This window comes from Pituophis catenifer, unplaced genomic scaffold, assembly GCF_029215685.1.
Source record: "Pituophis catenifer annectens isolate HBS135680 unplaced genomic scaffold, rPitCat1.0.hap2 SCAF_1, whole genome shotgun sequence".
Lineage (NCBI taxonomy): Eukaryota > Metazoa > Chordata > Lepidosauria > Squamata > Colubridae > Pituophis > Pituophis catenifer.
Window position 1 is genome coordinate 72,582,974 of NW_027256881.1, and position 13,838 is coordinate 72,596,811.

At 34.1% G+C, this 13,838-nt stretch overlaps 1 protein-coding gene across 1 annotated transcript in view; it reads left to right on the forward strand.

The window, feature by feature from the left end:
- The window catches only part of WDR27 (WD repeat domain 27), a 68,690-nt gene that overhangs the window by 6,779 nt on the left and 48,073 nt on the right, over nt 1-13,838 (forward strand). The window contains exons 5-12 of the mRNA XM_070931418.1: nt 174-287; nt 955-1,006; nt 1,738-1,808; nt 2,445-2,556; nt 3,436-3,568; nt 10,362-10,465; nt 10,798-10,865; nt 12,133-12,266. Of these exons, the coding sequence (XP_070787519.1) occupies nt 174-287; nt 955-1,006; nt 1,738-1,808; nt 2,445-2,556; nt 3,436-3,568; nt 10,362-10,465; nt 10,798-10,865; nt 12,133-12,266 (788 nt within the window). The remainder of the gene's footprint in view (nt 1-173; nt 288-954; nt 1,007-1,737; nt 1,809-2,444; nt 2,557-3,435; nt 3,569-10,361; nt 10,466-10,797; nt 10,866-12,132; nt 12,267-13,838) is intronic.

Here is a 13,838-nt window from a genome sequence, read left to right on the forward strand (position 1 = left end):
AAGGTGGCTTTGAAATGTAATTAAATTTGATCAAGTCAGTCAAGGTTGTTAAATTTTCTGTGACCATATTAGCATCAGAATCTTTCACATCTATTAAAATGTTATAAATAATCAAATGCTGTCAAATTTAACATTTTAAATGTCATTTACATTTCCTCCTGTATTGATGGTAGGATGAAGCAATAATTGCTGAACTAGAAGGCCATCTGGCACCAGTAACTGCTGCTGAATTTTGTACTTGGGAGAAAAATATACTTATATCGATTTCAGAAGATAGAAGTTTTAAGGTAAGGCCATTGTTTCTCTTTTTTAAAAAACCTGTTTGATTGCAGACTTATAAAAGTAAAAACACTTAAATATTATAAAATGGAGATTTTTAAATCAGAGGAATAAGCATTATGAAAAACAATTCATATTAGGAAGAGTATTACGAACCTGAACTATGTAATGTTAACAGATATCATTAACTTTTGGTCATTCTGTATTGCTTGTTTTCTGTATTTCTGTGAAATCAGTTGAAAACTTATTGGATTTTAGGAGTGTAGAGCAAATCTACCCTGTTTTCCCCCAAATAAGACATCCCCTGATAATAAGCCCAATCGGGCTTTTGAGCGCATGGCAATAAGGCCAAGCATTTATTTCAGGGTTCAAAAAAATATAAGACGGGGTCTTATTTTCGGGGAAACATGGTAACCTCCTCTGAAAAAAAAATGTTTTATATTTGGTTGAATGATAATGATATTTTACACTCCTGAGAATTTAAACCTTTTAAGTGATTTGTAGGTGTGATTGTCTCTAAAACACCAGAAGCTATCTTTAATTCTATAGATTAGAAGCACTAGAAGCATAGTGAATAATTTATTGGGAATTTTGGCTTGTATATTGTTTACAGGGCATCACATTGGTTGTTTTCATGGTGCTATAAACTATTTAATCTCATGTGTTTTTCAAAAGGTCTGGGATTACTGTATTGGATTGCTAATATATCAGTCAGCAGTAATAACAGGTAGGATTTATGATTCATTACCAACCTATGTTCCTTTTATAAAACAATGTATGCTAGTATTATTCTTGGCAGAATAATAGCCATAAGAAATTCATTGCAATGATATGAAGCATAAAGATTCATTGCATGGGAATGAAGAGTCTCTGGGAATCAGATATCATACATATATTTAATAAATAATAAAAATAAAATAATAAAATAAATGAAATGAAATAATGAAATAAAATAATAAAATAAAATAAACAAAATATTGAAGCAAAAGGCCTCTGAAAATTTTTGAGAGGCAACTTCTGGAGAGAGAGTTTGAAATGGAGAAGCTGTGAGGTGGGGGAAGGCAGAAAACATAAGAAATTATGTTGTTAACACATGCTTTTGTCTGCAGCACCATTTTGCAATACAAGTGAGTTGCTATTAATATGAGTTTGAATAGTGTGATATTCAAACCTCTGAAGTTGCACATTCTTAATATACAGCTATTTTCAGCAATTCATGAAAACATTGTGCAGCATCAGCAGTGTGTTCACTTGAGGAAGAATAGCACCATCTGCCATTTTTAGACATAGGCAGTCTATTTGTATGCAAATTCAGGTTAAAGACAAATTTAGGAATGGAACTGGTTCTTAATCCAAGGGACTGCTTGTATATTATAGAACAGTTTTAAATGAACTATAGGTGGTGCTAGAGTTTCTGTTATAATACATTAATAACAAGGAGGACTTTTTTTTTAACAGCATTTCCTCTTTTAAGTCTCTTTATTGATGAAGCAAATAAACAGATTATTACTGGATGTGCAGATGGACAGGTAACAAGCGTATGCACAGTGTGACTGTAATTAATTGTTCTAATATTAGGTAGAAAATTCATATTTGATTTCTGATGAACCGGTTTAGATCATAGTTCAATAGTACATACACACCTTCTAGTGAAGTCTCAGATTAATCTATTTCCAAATGACAAGGTAGTTGACCATTGTCTTCTTCCATGATTTTTTTTTAAAATTGTATAATGTATAGCTTGGAATTCCCAAAATATAATTAAATATGGAAAATAGTTCACTGTTTTTCTCTTTTCAGTTTTTAAATACTGACTTCCAGGATAAATATATTAACCTTTTGCATACATAGTGAGTGCTTATTTTATGCTGTAATTGTAAAAGGCAAGTTGCAATGTCAGGAAAAGTGAATTTAAGTTATTCTTACTGCAATTTGTGTAGCCTAAATTAAACTTTGACTAGAAAAAGTTGATTGACAAAACATTGGTGACATTTAAGAAACTGAGAATTTTAATTGTAATTATTTTACTGAAAAGATGTGGCATAGCATCTCAATTCAGCGGTCACATGCTTACTACTAAACTGAGATAATAAAATTAAAAACATTTTTACAGTGATTATTGTGGAAAAGTAAGCTACAGTGATCGTATTTTTTTTTTCTTTCAGCTATGGATCTTCAGCTTGATTAGTGGACATAAGTATCGCTGTGTAATTCATATTAATGTAAAGAAAGAGAGAAAAAAGTTTTACAACAAAATAACAAAATTTGAGCATTTGGGTAATATTGCACAAACATTTTACAATATTGTTGTTGTTGTTAGTTGCGAAGTCGTGTCTGACACATTGCGACCCCTTGGACAACTTTTTTCCAGGCCTTCCTGTCCTCTACCATCCCCTGGAGACCATTTAAGCTCAATTTACAATATTACTGGTTAGCAAATAATTTAATTGAATAGGTGCTGTTCTAATTTACACTTTTTGATTGGAAGATATTAATTCTGTTGGTAAAATATGTAGTGCATTAATAAAGGATGCAAAAAAATTAAGGACAACTCAGAAATTAAGAAAAAAAATTGAAATATCCCTGCTGTAAATTAATTAAATTTGTTATACCAATGTTACCAAAGCATGAAGACAGTGAAGACGGCATGATAGGTGATAATGTTGTGCTTTGAGCCATTTTTTAAAAAAAATTGATTTATATGCCGCCCTTCTCCGGAGACTCAGGGCGGCTTACAATGCGTTAAGCAATAGCCTTCATACTTTTGTATATTTATACAAAGTCAGCTTATTGCCCCCACAAACTGGGTCCTCAATTTACCCATCTTAGAAAGGATGGAAGGCTGAGTCGACTTTGAGCCTGGTGAGAATTGAACTCGCAGTAATTGCAGGCAGCTGGATGTTAAATGCTGCCTTAGCAGGAGGCATTAGCCTCCTATGCCACTCAGTTTTTTGCTCCAAAGCTGAAGCTAAACCACACAATGCTCCAAAACTACAAATGTATTGTATCTCACTGTAAAATAATTGAAAATCTCACCACAGAAATCGTCCAATGAATCCACACTTAATAAAATTTATTAAGCTACACTTTATTATAGTTTTCACTGAACATCTTAGTAATCTATTTCTGATATAATCACATCTCTGCATTTTCCAGATCAGATTCAGAATATTTCTCAGGCATGTACTATAAGCAATATAGAAGAAGATGATGCTGTTGAAACTACCTTTCCAATCCTGAGAATGGAACACTGTGATAACCCAGCAAATTTTGGTGATAAAGAATCTAGGTGAGTGGATTCTTTTTTTTTTTTTTATTGAAAAAGTTTTAAAAACAAACATATTTTCCCCACAACCCCCCCCAACCCCCCCCAACCCCCCTCCCCCTCCCCGACTTCCCAGAGCAGAACACAAGGTATTTCTATTGATCTTTAACAATAATCTAAATTGCATAACCAATCAATAAACTAACACCCCTATAAAAAAAAATTTCTTAACCCCCCATATGTAAAATCCTATTTCTTAAACATAATACATCTAATATCACTTATATAACACTTATACAAATAAGAAAAATCATTCATAAGCTATTTGATATTTTTTGGTCTGGTACTTATTTTGTATATAATCAATCCATCTTCTCCAGTCCTGTATGTACCTTTCTTGTGTGTGATCCTTCAAATATGCTGAAATTTTAGCCATTTCAGCTAAATTAGTTACTTTCAATATCCAATCTTCAATAGTAGGCAAAAAGTCCCTCTTCCAATGTTGTGCTACCAGCAATCTTGCTGCTGTTATCAAGTTCAAAATCAATTTAGTCTCTGCAACTGTACAATCCATAGTTATACCCAGTAAGAACAACTGTGGAGTAAATTTCAATCTCTTTTTAAGAATATTCTGCATCACCCACCAAATCTTTATCCAAAATGCTTTGATTTTTCTACAAGTCCACCATATATGATAATAAGTTGCATCATCACAGTCACATCTCCAACATTTAGCTTGCACATTAGAATACATACATGATAATTTTTTAGGATCTAAGTGCCATCTATAAAACATTTTATAAAAATTTTCTCTTAAATTTTGTGCTTGTGTAAATTTCACATTTCTAATCCAAATCTTTTCCCAAGTTTCCATCATTACTGGCTCTTGAAAATTTTGTGCCCATTTAATCATACAGTCTTTAACCAATTCAGTCTCAGAATCTATTTCCAGTAAAACACTATACAACCTTTTAATATGCATTTGTTTTTGATCTCTAATTTGTTTAACCAAATTCTCCTCATTTTGCACAAAGCCAGTTTTTTGATCTTCCTTCCATCTAGCTTGAAGTTGACCATACTGAAACCATGTATAAATTATACCTTCTTCTCTCAGTGTATCTAAAGATTTCAAATACATTACCCCCCTTTCCATAATAAGAAGCTCTTTATAAGTAATCACCTCCTGTTTTTGTTCTATACTTATATTTTCTATTGCATGTCTAGGATTTGCCCATAAAGGTATCTTATAATTTAGCTTATATTGATATTTTTTCCAAACCCTTAACAAAGCATTTCTTAATATATGAACCTTAAATACTTTATCCACTTTTTTATCATATAACAAATAGGCATGCCATCCATATAACAAGTCATAACCTTCTAAATTCAAAATTCTCCCCTCAGTTAAGTTAAACCAATCACTGATTTGTGATAAAACCGCTGCTTCATAATATAATCTTAAATTAGGCATTTTAAGACCCCCTCTTTCCTGTGTATCTTGTATAATTTTCATTTTTATTCTTGGTTTTTTCCCAGCCCAAATAAAAGTATTAACACCTTTCTGCCATTCTCTCAAATTTTCATCTTTCTTAAGCACAGGTATCATTTGGAACAGAAATAAAAATCTTGGTAAAACATTCATTTTAATTACTGCAATTCTTCCCAATAAAGACAACTGTAATTTTTTCCAATTTTCCATATCCTTCTGTACCTTCTGCCAAAGTACCTCATAGTTGTTTTTGTATAATTTTGTATTTGAAGCTGCTATGTATACCCCAAGATATTTAACCTTTTTAACTATTTCAAAATCTGTTAATCTTGCTAGTTTGTCTCTTTCAAATGTAGTCATATTTTTAACTATCATCTTTGTCTTATGTGAATTAACTTTAAATCCTGATACTTTCCCATATTGATCAATTATATCCAATATGTATGGAGCCGACTCTATAGGTTGAGATAAAGTAATAACCAAATCATCTGCAAAGGCTCTTAATCTATAATCTTGTTGTCTAATTACAATACCCTTCAATTTTTCTGAATCACGTATCTTATTCAATAGTACCTCCAAAGTCAAAATAAATAATAGTGGGGACAGAGGACACCCCTGTCTTGTTCCTTTCTCAATTTTAAAAGCCTCTGTTAAACCTCCATTAACTATGATTTGTGCTGTTTGCTGCTGGTTTATCGCTCTAATTGATTGTGTAAAATATTCCCCAAAGTGCATTTTCTCTATTATTTTAAACAAAAATTGCCAGTTCAAACGATCAAATGCCTTCTCTGCATCCAAAAATATAAACGCTGCAGGGACTTGATTATTTTTTTCCAAATATTCCAGTAAGTTTACAATTTGTCTAACATTATATCTCATTTGTCTACCTTTTATAAACCCTGATTGATCATTGTGAATTATTTGTTGCATAACTGGCATTAGTCTATTAGCTAATATTTTAGCAAAAATCTTATAATCAGTATTCAGAAGTGAAATTGGCCTGAAATTCTCCGGTTTAATGGAATTTTGATCCTCCTTTGGAATTAGTGAAACAAAGGCTGTTTTCCAAGAAGGTGGTACTCCTCCTCCTAATTGTATTTTATTAAATAAAATTTTTAGTGGTTCTAACATTTCGGATTGTAAATGTTTATAATAAACAGCTGTTAGTCCATCTGTTCCCGGAGCCTTACCTATTTTTAATTGTTTAATTGCCCCAACAATTTCCTCAGAAGTTATTGGCTGATTCAATCTCTCTCTCTGTTCCAACGTTAATTCAGGAATCTCCATCTTTAAATATCTATCAATATCAACATCTTGAATTGCATCTTTAGCATATAATTTTGTATAAAACTCCAAAAAAGCCTTTTTTATTAAATTCTGTTGATAAATCTCTTTACCTCTAAATTCTATCTTGTCTATAATACGTGATTTCTGTTTTTTCCTCATCATGTAAGCCAACCATCTCCCAGGTTTATTAGCATTACAAAATGTGTTATGTCTGGCATATTGTATGCTGGTTGCTACTTGCCCCGCCATTAACATATTAAATTGCTCTCTTAAAATATTAATCATATCTTTTGCCTTTTTATCTCCCGGGTTAGTTATAAGCAATTGTTCTTTCTTTTTAATTTCCTCCTCTATCTCTTTCCGTCTATTTTGTTGTTTTAATCTATATTTATTATTCAAAAAGATTAATGTTCCTCTCATATAAGCCTTACACGCATCCCATACCATCTCCATCGAAGTTCCTTTGTTCATATTATTAATAAAAAATTCTTTCATTTGTTTTTTAAGCTCACACAAATTATCTTCATATCTAAATAAATTCTCATTTAACCTCCAAGACCTCCTTTCCCCTCTCTCCTGCTCTAGTTCCACCCAAACCGGGCTATGATCAGTTAAAGTTCTTGGACATATCTTCGTACTCTTCACCCTAGAAAAAAGATCGTTTGTAGTTAATATAAAATCAATCCTCGAAAAAGATTGGTGCCTATCTGAGAAAAAAGTAAAATCGCTCTCCAATACGTTCCTTTCTCTCCAAATGTCTCTAAGCTCCATATCCTCCAAAATATCAAAAAAAGATTTAGGCAACTTGGCACGCATGGAGATCTTGGAAAGACTTTTTTTATCTTTCTGGGTATCTAATACCCCATTCCAATCACCCATTAAAAATAAGGATCTATAGTCCCATTGTAATATTTTGGTATATAAAAGTTTGTAAAATTTATCTTGTTGTTGATTAGGTGCGTATACTCCAATTACAAGCAGCTTCCCACTCTGTGTTGTTAATTCAATTGCAATATATCTACCTTGAGTGTCAGCCTCAATTAAATTGGCCACTAAGCCTCTTTTAACGTATATTACTAGGCCATTTTTCTTTTCTGGTGCTGATGCCACAAAATGTGTACCTAATTTCGAATTTATCAAGTACTTTTGATCTGAAGATTTGATATGCGTTTCTTGCAAACAAATAACATCGTTCTGAAATTGCTTCAAATAATGAAATATTTTCTTTCTTTTTTGTGGAGAATTTAAACCGTTAACATTCCAAGATAGAAATTTATTTGCCATCTCTGGGCGTTCCAAGCTTTGAGAGCATCAGCTGAACCTCCTCCGCCATTTTAGACTTCGGCCTAGCTCCTCCCACTGCTTGTGTTTTTTGGGCTTGTTGAGTTGGATCTTGAGGCTGTTGTGCCAAATGTTGTTTATAGGCAGCTCTTGTCAGTCGTTGATCTTTTGGCAGCTGAATCATTGTTAATGACTCAAGGGTTGGTGGTGGACCCCCACTCAGTAATGGATCTTCTTCCAGAATAGCTCCTCCAGCTAGTGCTTGAGCATAGGTTTGTGGTTGCCCTCCATCTTTCTCTTGTTGAGTAATTTCCAATTGCTTTCTAGCACCCCCTGGTGAGGGTGGCCTTCCAGCCTTTAAAACATTGGCATAAAAATCTTTTGCCTTTCCAACTGTGTTTAAACGATGTCTTTGCCCAGCGTATGTCACTATTATCCCAAATGGGACATCCCATCTGTACTGGAGTTGCTGGTTTCTTAGTTCATTCACCAAAAAGCCAAACTGCTTTCTGTCTCTTAACATTTTAGGAGGGAGCTCTTTCAGGACCACCAGCTCTTGTCCTTCCACTTTAATCTTATTTCTATAAGACGCTTGCAAAATGTCATTTCTAACTCTCCTTGTTGTAAAATAGATCACCACATCTCTTAGTAGCTGCTTTTGTTTTGCCAGCCAGGAATTGACCCTGTAAATTTTGTCCATTTGAATTGCCACATCTTCTGGCCTTTCTGGAATCAGCTCTGCTAAAGCGTTGGAGCAAACATCTTTTAAATTTTCACCACTCTTTTCTTTCAAATCTCTCAGCCTCAGGGCAAATTCCATTGACCTGTATTGTAACATAACCATCTCGTCATCCACTTTCTCTGTCTGTATCATAACCTCTCCCAGTTTAGTTGCAATCTCCAAGTTGGCATCATCAATTTCCCGCACTCTCTCCTCAATCTTTAACATGTGAGTAGCCAATCCTGAAACTGCATAAACAATGTCATCTCTTATTTCATCATGTTTTTCCTCCACCACACTTGTAAGTTTCTTTAACTCCTCTGAAAATTCTTTCATCATTTCTGTCTGATTATTCAGGGCACCCATTATAAATTCTTTAAGGTCTTGTGACTGTGTGTCAGCCGGAAGTTGTTGTTTTTGAGTCACTACAGGGGAACCTCCTCCCCCTTTAGAAGTTGGTGGCTTTAGTTGTTTAGCAGCCATTTTATTTTAAAAAAAGTTTTCCTTTTACAGCCAGAAAATCTTGTAAACAGTCTTAGAAAGTATATTTCAAAGTTTTTCCAAAATAAACAATCCTCTCTTCAAACTATACTCAATACCCAGCAGTTTTCTCTTCAGGCAGAGGGCTATTAACAAGCAGTTTCCTTTTAACTTTCACTTTCCCTTCCGCCCATAACAAAGGCTTCCTCCCAGCCTCCAGCTCCAGAGAGCTCCGTTTGCAACAATGTATTCACAGAGTTAAGTTCTGTTTCTCTTAAAAAGCTTGCACTCTTGCTTCCGCTCTGTCTGCCTTGTTGAAAATCATTAAAACTCACTGTTTGCCGGCAGAATTGGATGCAGACGTCTTGCTCTGAAGACAGAGGCACCAGCGATCCGGAGCGATGGGAGGGGTGAACTGGGGAGCTCTCACCCTCCGAGTCCCTGGAATTAATCCAGTGACTTTCGGGGAGCTCTACCCACCCCCTCCGACTCTCCTCTCCTTCTTTGCCCGAAGGAGAGTTTTTTCAAACCGCCGGACAGCTGTTTAGCGCTGTCAGGGCGGTTTTAACAGATCGGGTGGCTGGCGGTCTATGGAGACCGTCCTCGACGTCTGCGGAGCCACCGGAAGTCGGTGAGTGGATTCTTCAGCTAAAGTGCAGGCAATATAACAAAATAACAGAGTTGGAAGGGACCTTACAGGTCTTCTAGTCCAACTCCGTGCTGAAGCAGAAAATCCTATACCATTTCAGACAAATGGTTGTCCAATCTCTTCTTGAAAACTTCCACTGTTGGAGCACCCACAACTTCTGGAGGCAAGTTGTTCCACTGATTAATTGTTTTCAATGTCAGGAAATGTTTCCTTAGTTCTAGGTTGCTTCTCTCCTTGGTTAGTTTCCATCCATTGCTTCTTGTCCTGCCCTCAGGTGCTTTGGAGAATAGCTTGACTCCCTCTTCTTTGTGGCAGCCCCTCAAATATTGGAACATTGCTATCATGTCACCTCTAGTTCTTTTCATTAAACTAGACATACACAATTCCTGCAACTGTTTTTTATATTTTAAAATACACTGTTTCTTTGTTACATTATAATTTGTAAAAATAATCAGATAGATGTATATAATATTCGTACCATAGTAGTTTAAATGTTACCTTAACTATTAAAGGTTATTGTATAGCTGGGATATTGTGATAATTAAATAATATAGAATTTTAATAGAAATATGCACTTTCTAAATCAGACAAATCAAAACAGAAAAGTCTCATCTTGCATCTTGCAATAAAGTAATACCATTGTTTGAATTGTATCTCATTTAAGCTTACAGCCTTCCTTTTCTGACCCTGCTGTGAACATTAATTCTGGGTAATTCCCTTGCTATGTTGAGCAGTTGTTAAAAAAAAGATTTAGATGTTTTTTGGAAGAAGACTACAGATCTTAAGTGTTAGAAATTCTATCTGTGTGTAATTTCCAGTTCAAAAAGCCATAACATGTAAAAGTACATTATTATATATGAAATGAAGATACTTGAGGATTTTTTAAAAAGTATACTTTGTTTTAATGCAGATTTCCTGATGTGGGTACCCAGTATTTGTGGATTGGAAGCTCTACTGGTTTATTCATAATTAACAATGCAAACTTTGAGTTGGAAGCTGCTTTACATTACAAAGGTGGTATATATTTACTTATTAAACATAATCCATATTCTTTTTCCTCTTTTAATAAATAAATATTACTTTAATTTCATATATGGAAGACTTTGATTTCTGTTTGCAGTGAGCGATAAAAAGCAATAAACAGTTCATTAACATTTATTTGTTTCTTAATTTAATGATTATTGCACTAGAAAAAAATTAATTTGTTTCCCTTTACAAAGATTGAAATTAAAATAATTTGTGTATTATTTCAAAACATATAAGAAATGAAATGAACTCAGGATTTCATTATTGTTTTAGTGAATTTTTAATTTTTTTGTTTTATTTATATATGGTTGCATGTGAAGATTTCACTGGTCTTAGTATTCAGATTGCTGGATCCTGTGCTTTAACAAGGAAGGCAGTCAATGATAAGGTGAGAAATTGATTTTAAAATATTCAATAAAAGACAATCCCTTTTAATTTAAAAACTGCAGATTAACTTTCTTTTATTTATAGTGTGATATATATTGCTTCAAATTCAAATGGTTTAGAAGTACACATAATAAAAATAATATATATATAATAAAATACATATTTTTACAATAAATAGATCATCCAACAGTACAATCTTCAATACACCTAAAGTTCTATAGCATCAGTGTGAGTCCAAGACTCTCAGTAATTCCATTACCTTGTTTGAGTTTGGAGACTGGAGGGCTAAAAGTAGAAATTGGCTGCAGACCAGGGGTGAAATGCTACCAGTTTGCACCGGTTTGGGGGAATCTGTAGCGGCGGCGGTGGGTTGTTCAGAGAACTGGTAGTGGCGGCAGTGCGAGGCTCCGCCCACCCATCCGGACTCTGTTACTTCCTGGTTTTAACGAGGAAGTAACCTGTTTTTTATCCTCTGCGCATGTGCAGAAGGCTTTGCACATGCGCAGAGGGTCCAAAATCACACATGATGCACGTGCACGTGCGGTGCACACATTTCCGAACTGGTAGGGAAGGTAAGTAGATTTCACCCCTGCTGCAGACTTTCCAACCTCTCTTCTCCTGTATTAATAAATTCTTGCCTCCCATCATGATATCTCTGTCCATCAGTGCTGTAATTCTTCTCTCCCAAATATGGTCCCTCTTGGCTGCGCCAGCTGCCTCATCCAGTCAAGCTGCATTTGAGACTCTCCATTGAGATATATCATCAATAAAGGAGAATGTTCAGGGTTGAGATGCGGGGTCCTTGGTGTTCTCTGAGCTTGGTTGTTTTCTTGAGCTTGGGGTTTCATTACCCCAACTAAGTAACATCATCAGTGCTAGAAGAGAGTGGGGTTAGAGATATCATCCTCTGACCAAAGCAATAACATACACCTTTAAAATAATTCCATACCCCCAGCCTTCAATTAATGTACCCATTCCCCTAATATGTTCATCAGCAACAAGTTCTCACTCAGACCCCTTTTACACACCTTTCACCAAGACTGAGATTTAGTCCTCCTCCCTATTTTCTCAGTACAAGAAAAGCCCGTTCCTTTTTGATCTGTGTCTCATATTCTTGGACTAAAGTTGTACCTTTTTAACTTTCAACCCATCTTCCTAGGTGGATCTTCAGTGAGTAGAATTTCATTCCTTGAAACAAATCTCTTTATCAGGAGGGATTTATTTGCCTTAAAAGAAAAAAAAAAGCCTTTATGACTGTCTTTCTGCAGGTTTTCTGTTTGCTAAGTTCTATGCTGGAGAACAAAATTGTTTTACTGGAAGTTAACGTTGCTGCTTTCTTGAGATGCCAACAGAATAGTCTCCTTTTAAGTGGAAGAGAGGAAGGCTTTTCTGCTGTTGCAAGGTAAAGGATCATTTCACTTAACCCTATTTAAAGTTCACTCCTTTTGTTTATTTATGTTATTTATTTATTTATTTTTATTTTTTTATATACTTTCTTTGTTTGAAAATGTTTTTGACAATTTGTAAACGTTCCAGAGTCACTGGAAGTCAGGCTGCATATAATTTAATAAATAATGTAATAAATAAATAATGATTAGTAATAATCATATAAGAGATTATCATATTATTAGAACTATTAGAATTAGAAGAATAGAGATAAAAGAACGTGAAGATGAATTTAGTAACAATCAAATCAAACAGAAATAATAGCGGAAATGGTTAAAAAATGAGTGAAAAGGATTAAAAACTGGATATCTCCTGGAAAATTATCAATTGGTTTGTTTCCTTTATCATTATTGACCTTGTATACCATTACATATTTTGTTTTTCAGCTGTGAATAAATATTTGAAATGAGACTTTAGGCTTATCTCATCCATATTTATGAAAATATATTGCTAGCAGAGAAGTAATTGTGTATCTAGATAACAAATTTAATTTAAAATATTGCAATAGAAAAACATCTTTTTCACAACTGTAGGATTGACAAATATGTCTTTTTTTTAATTAAAAAGTTTTAGAAAGTTTTACAAATATTTTCCCATTCCCCCCTCCCCCTCCCTCCCCAACCCTCCCCCCCTACTTCCCAGAGCATAATACAGGGTATAGCATTTAACAATCATATGCTAACATATGCTAGCTATCTATAGACTCCTATCTCCCTCTTGTACTTTAACTCCCCTTTTACATAACTAAAGTTAAATACTTTTCTAAAATCTCTTTGTTCATTTGTAAGCTATTTGGAACTTTTTAATCCGATATTTGCTTTGAATATAATCAATCCATCTTCTCCATTCCAAAATATATCTTTCATTTGAGTGGTCCTTCAAATATGCTGAAATTTTGGCCATCTCTGCTAAATTTGCTACTTTTAGTGTCCATTCTTCAATAGTAGGCAAGTCTTCCTTCTTCCAATACTGAGCCACCAAAAGTCTTGCTGCGGTTATTAAATTTAAAATCAGATTAGTCTCTATAACCGTACAATCTGTAATTATACCCAGCAAGAGCAGCTGTGGAGTAAACCTTATCTTCTTTTTAAGAATATTTTGCATGATCCACCATATTTTTATTCAAAATGTTTTGATTTTTTTGCATGTCCACCATATATGATAATACCTGGCATCATCACTCTCACATCTCCAACACTTAGATTGCAAACTTGGATACATACCAACTAACTTTTTAGGATCTAGATGCCATCTATAAAACATTTTATAAAAATTTTCTCTCAAGTTTTGAGCTTGCGTAAATTTTACATTTCTAACCCATATTTTTTCCCACATTTCCATCATTATTGGTTCCTCAATATTTTGTGCCCATTTTATCATACAGTCTTTAACTAGCTCCGTTTCTGAATCTATTTCTATCAATGTATTATTCAACCTTTTTATATGCATTTGACTCTGATCTCTGATTTGTTTTACCAAGTTTTTCTCATTTTGTGTGATACCAATTTTCTGATCCTCTTTCCATCTA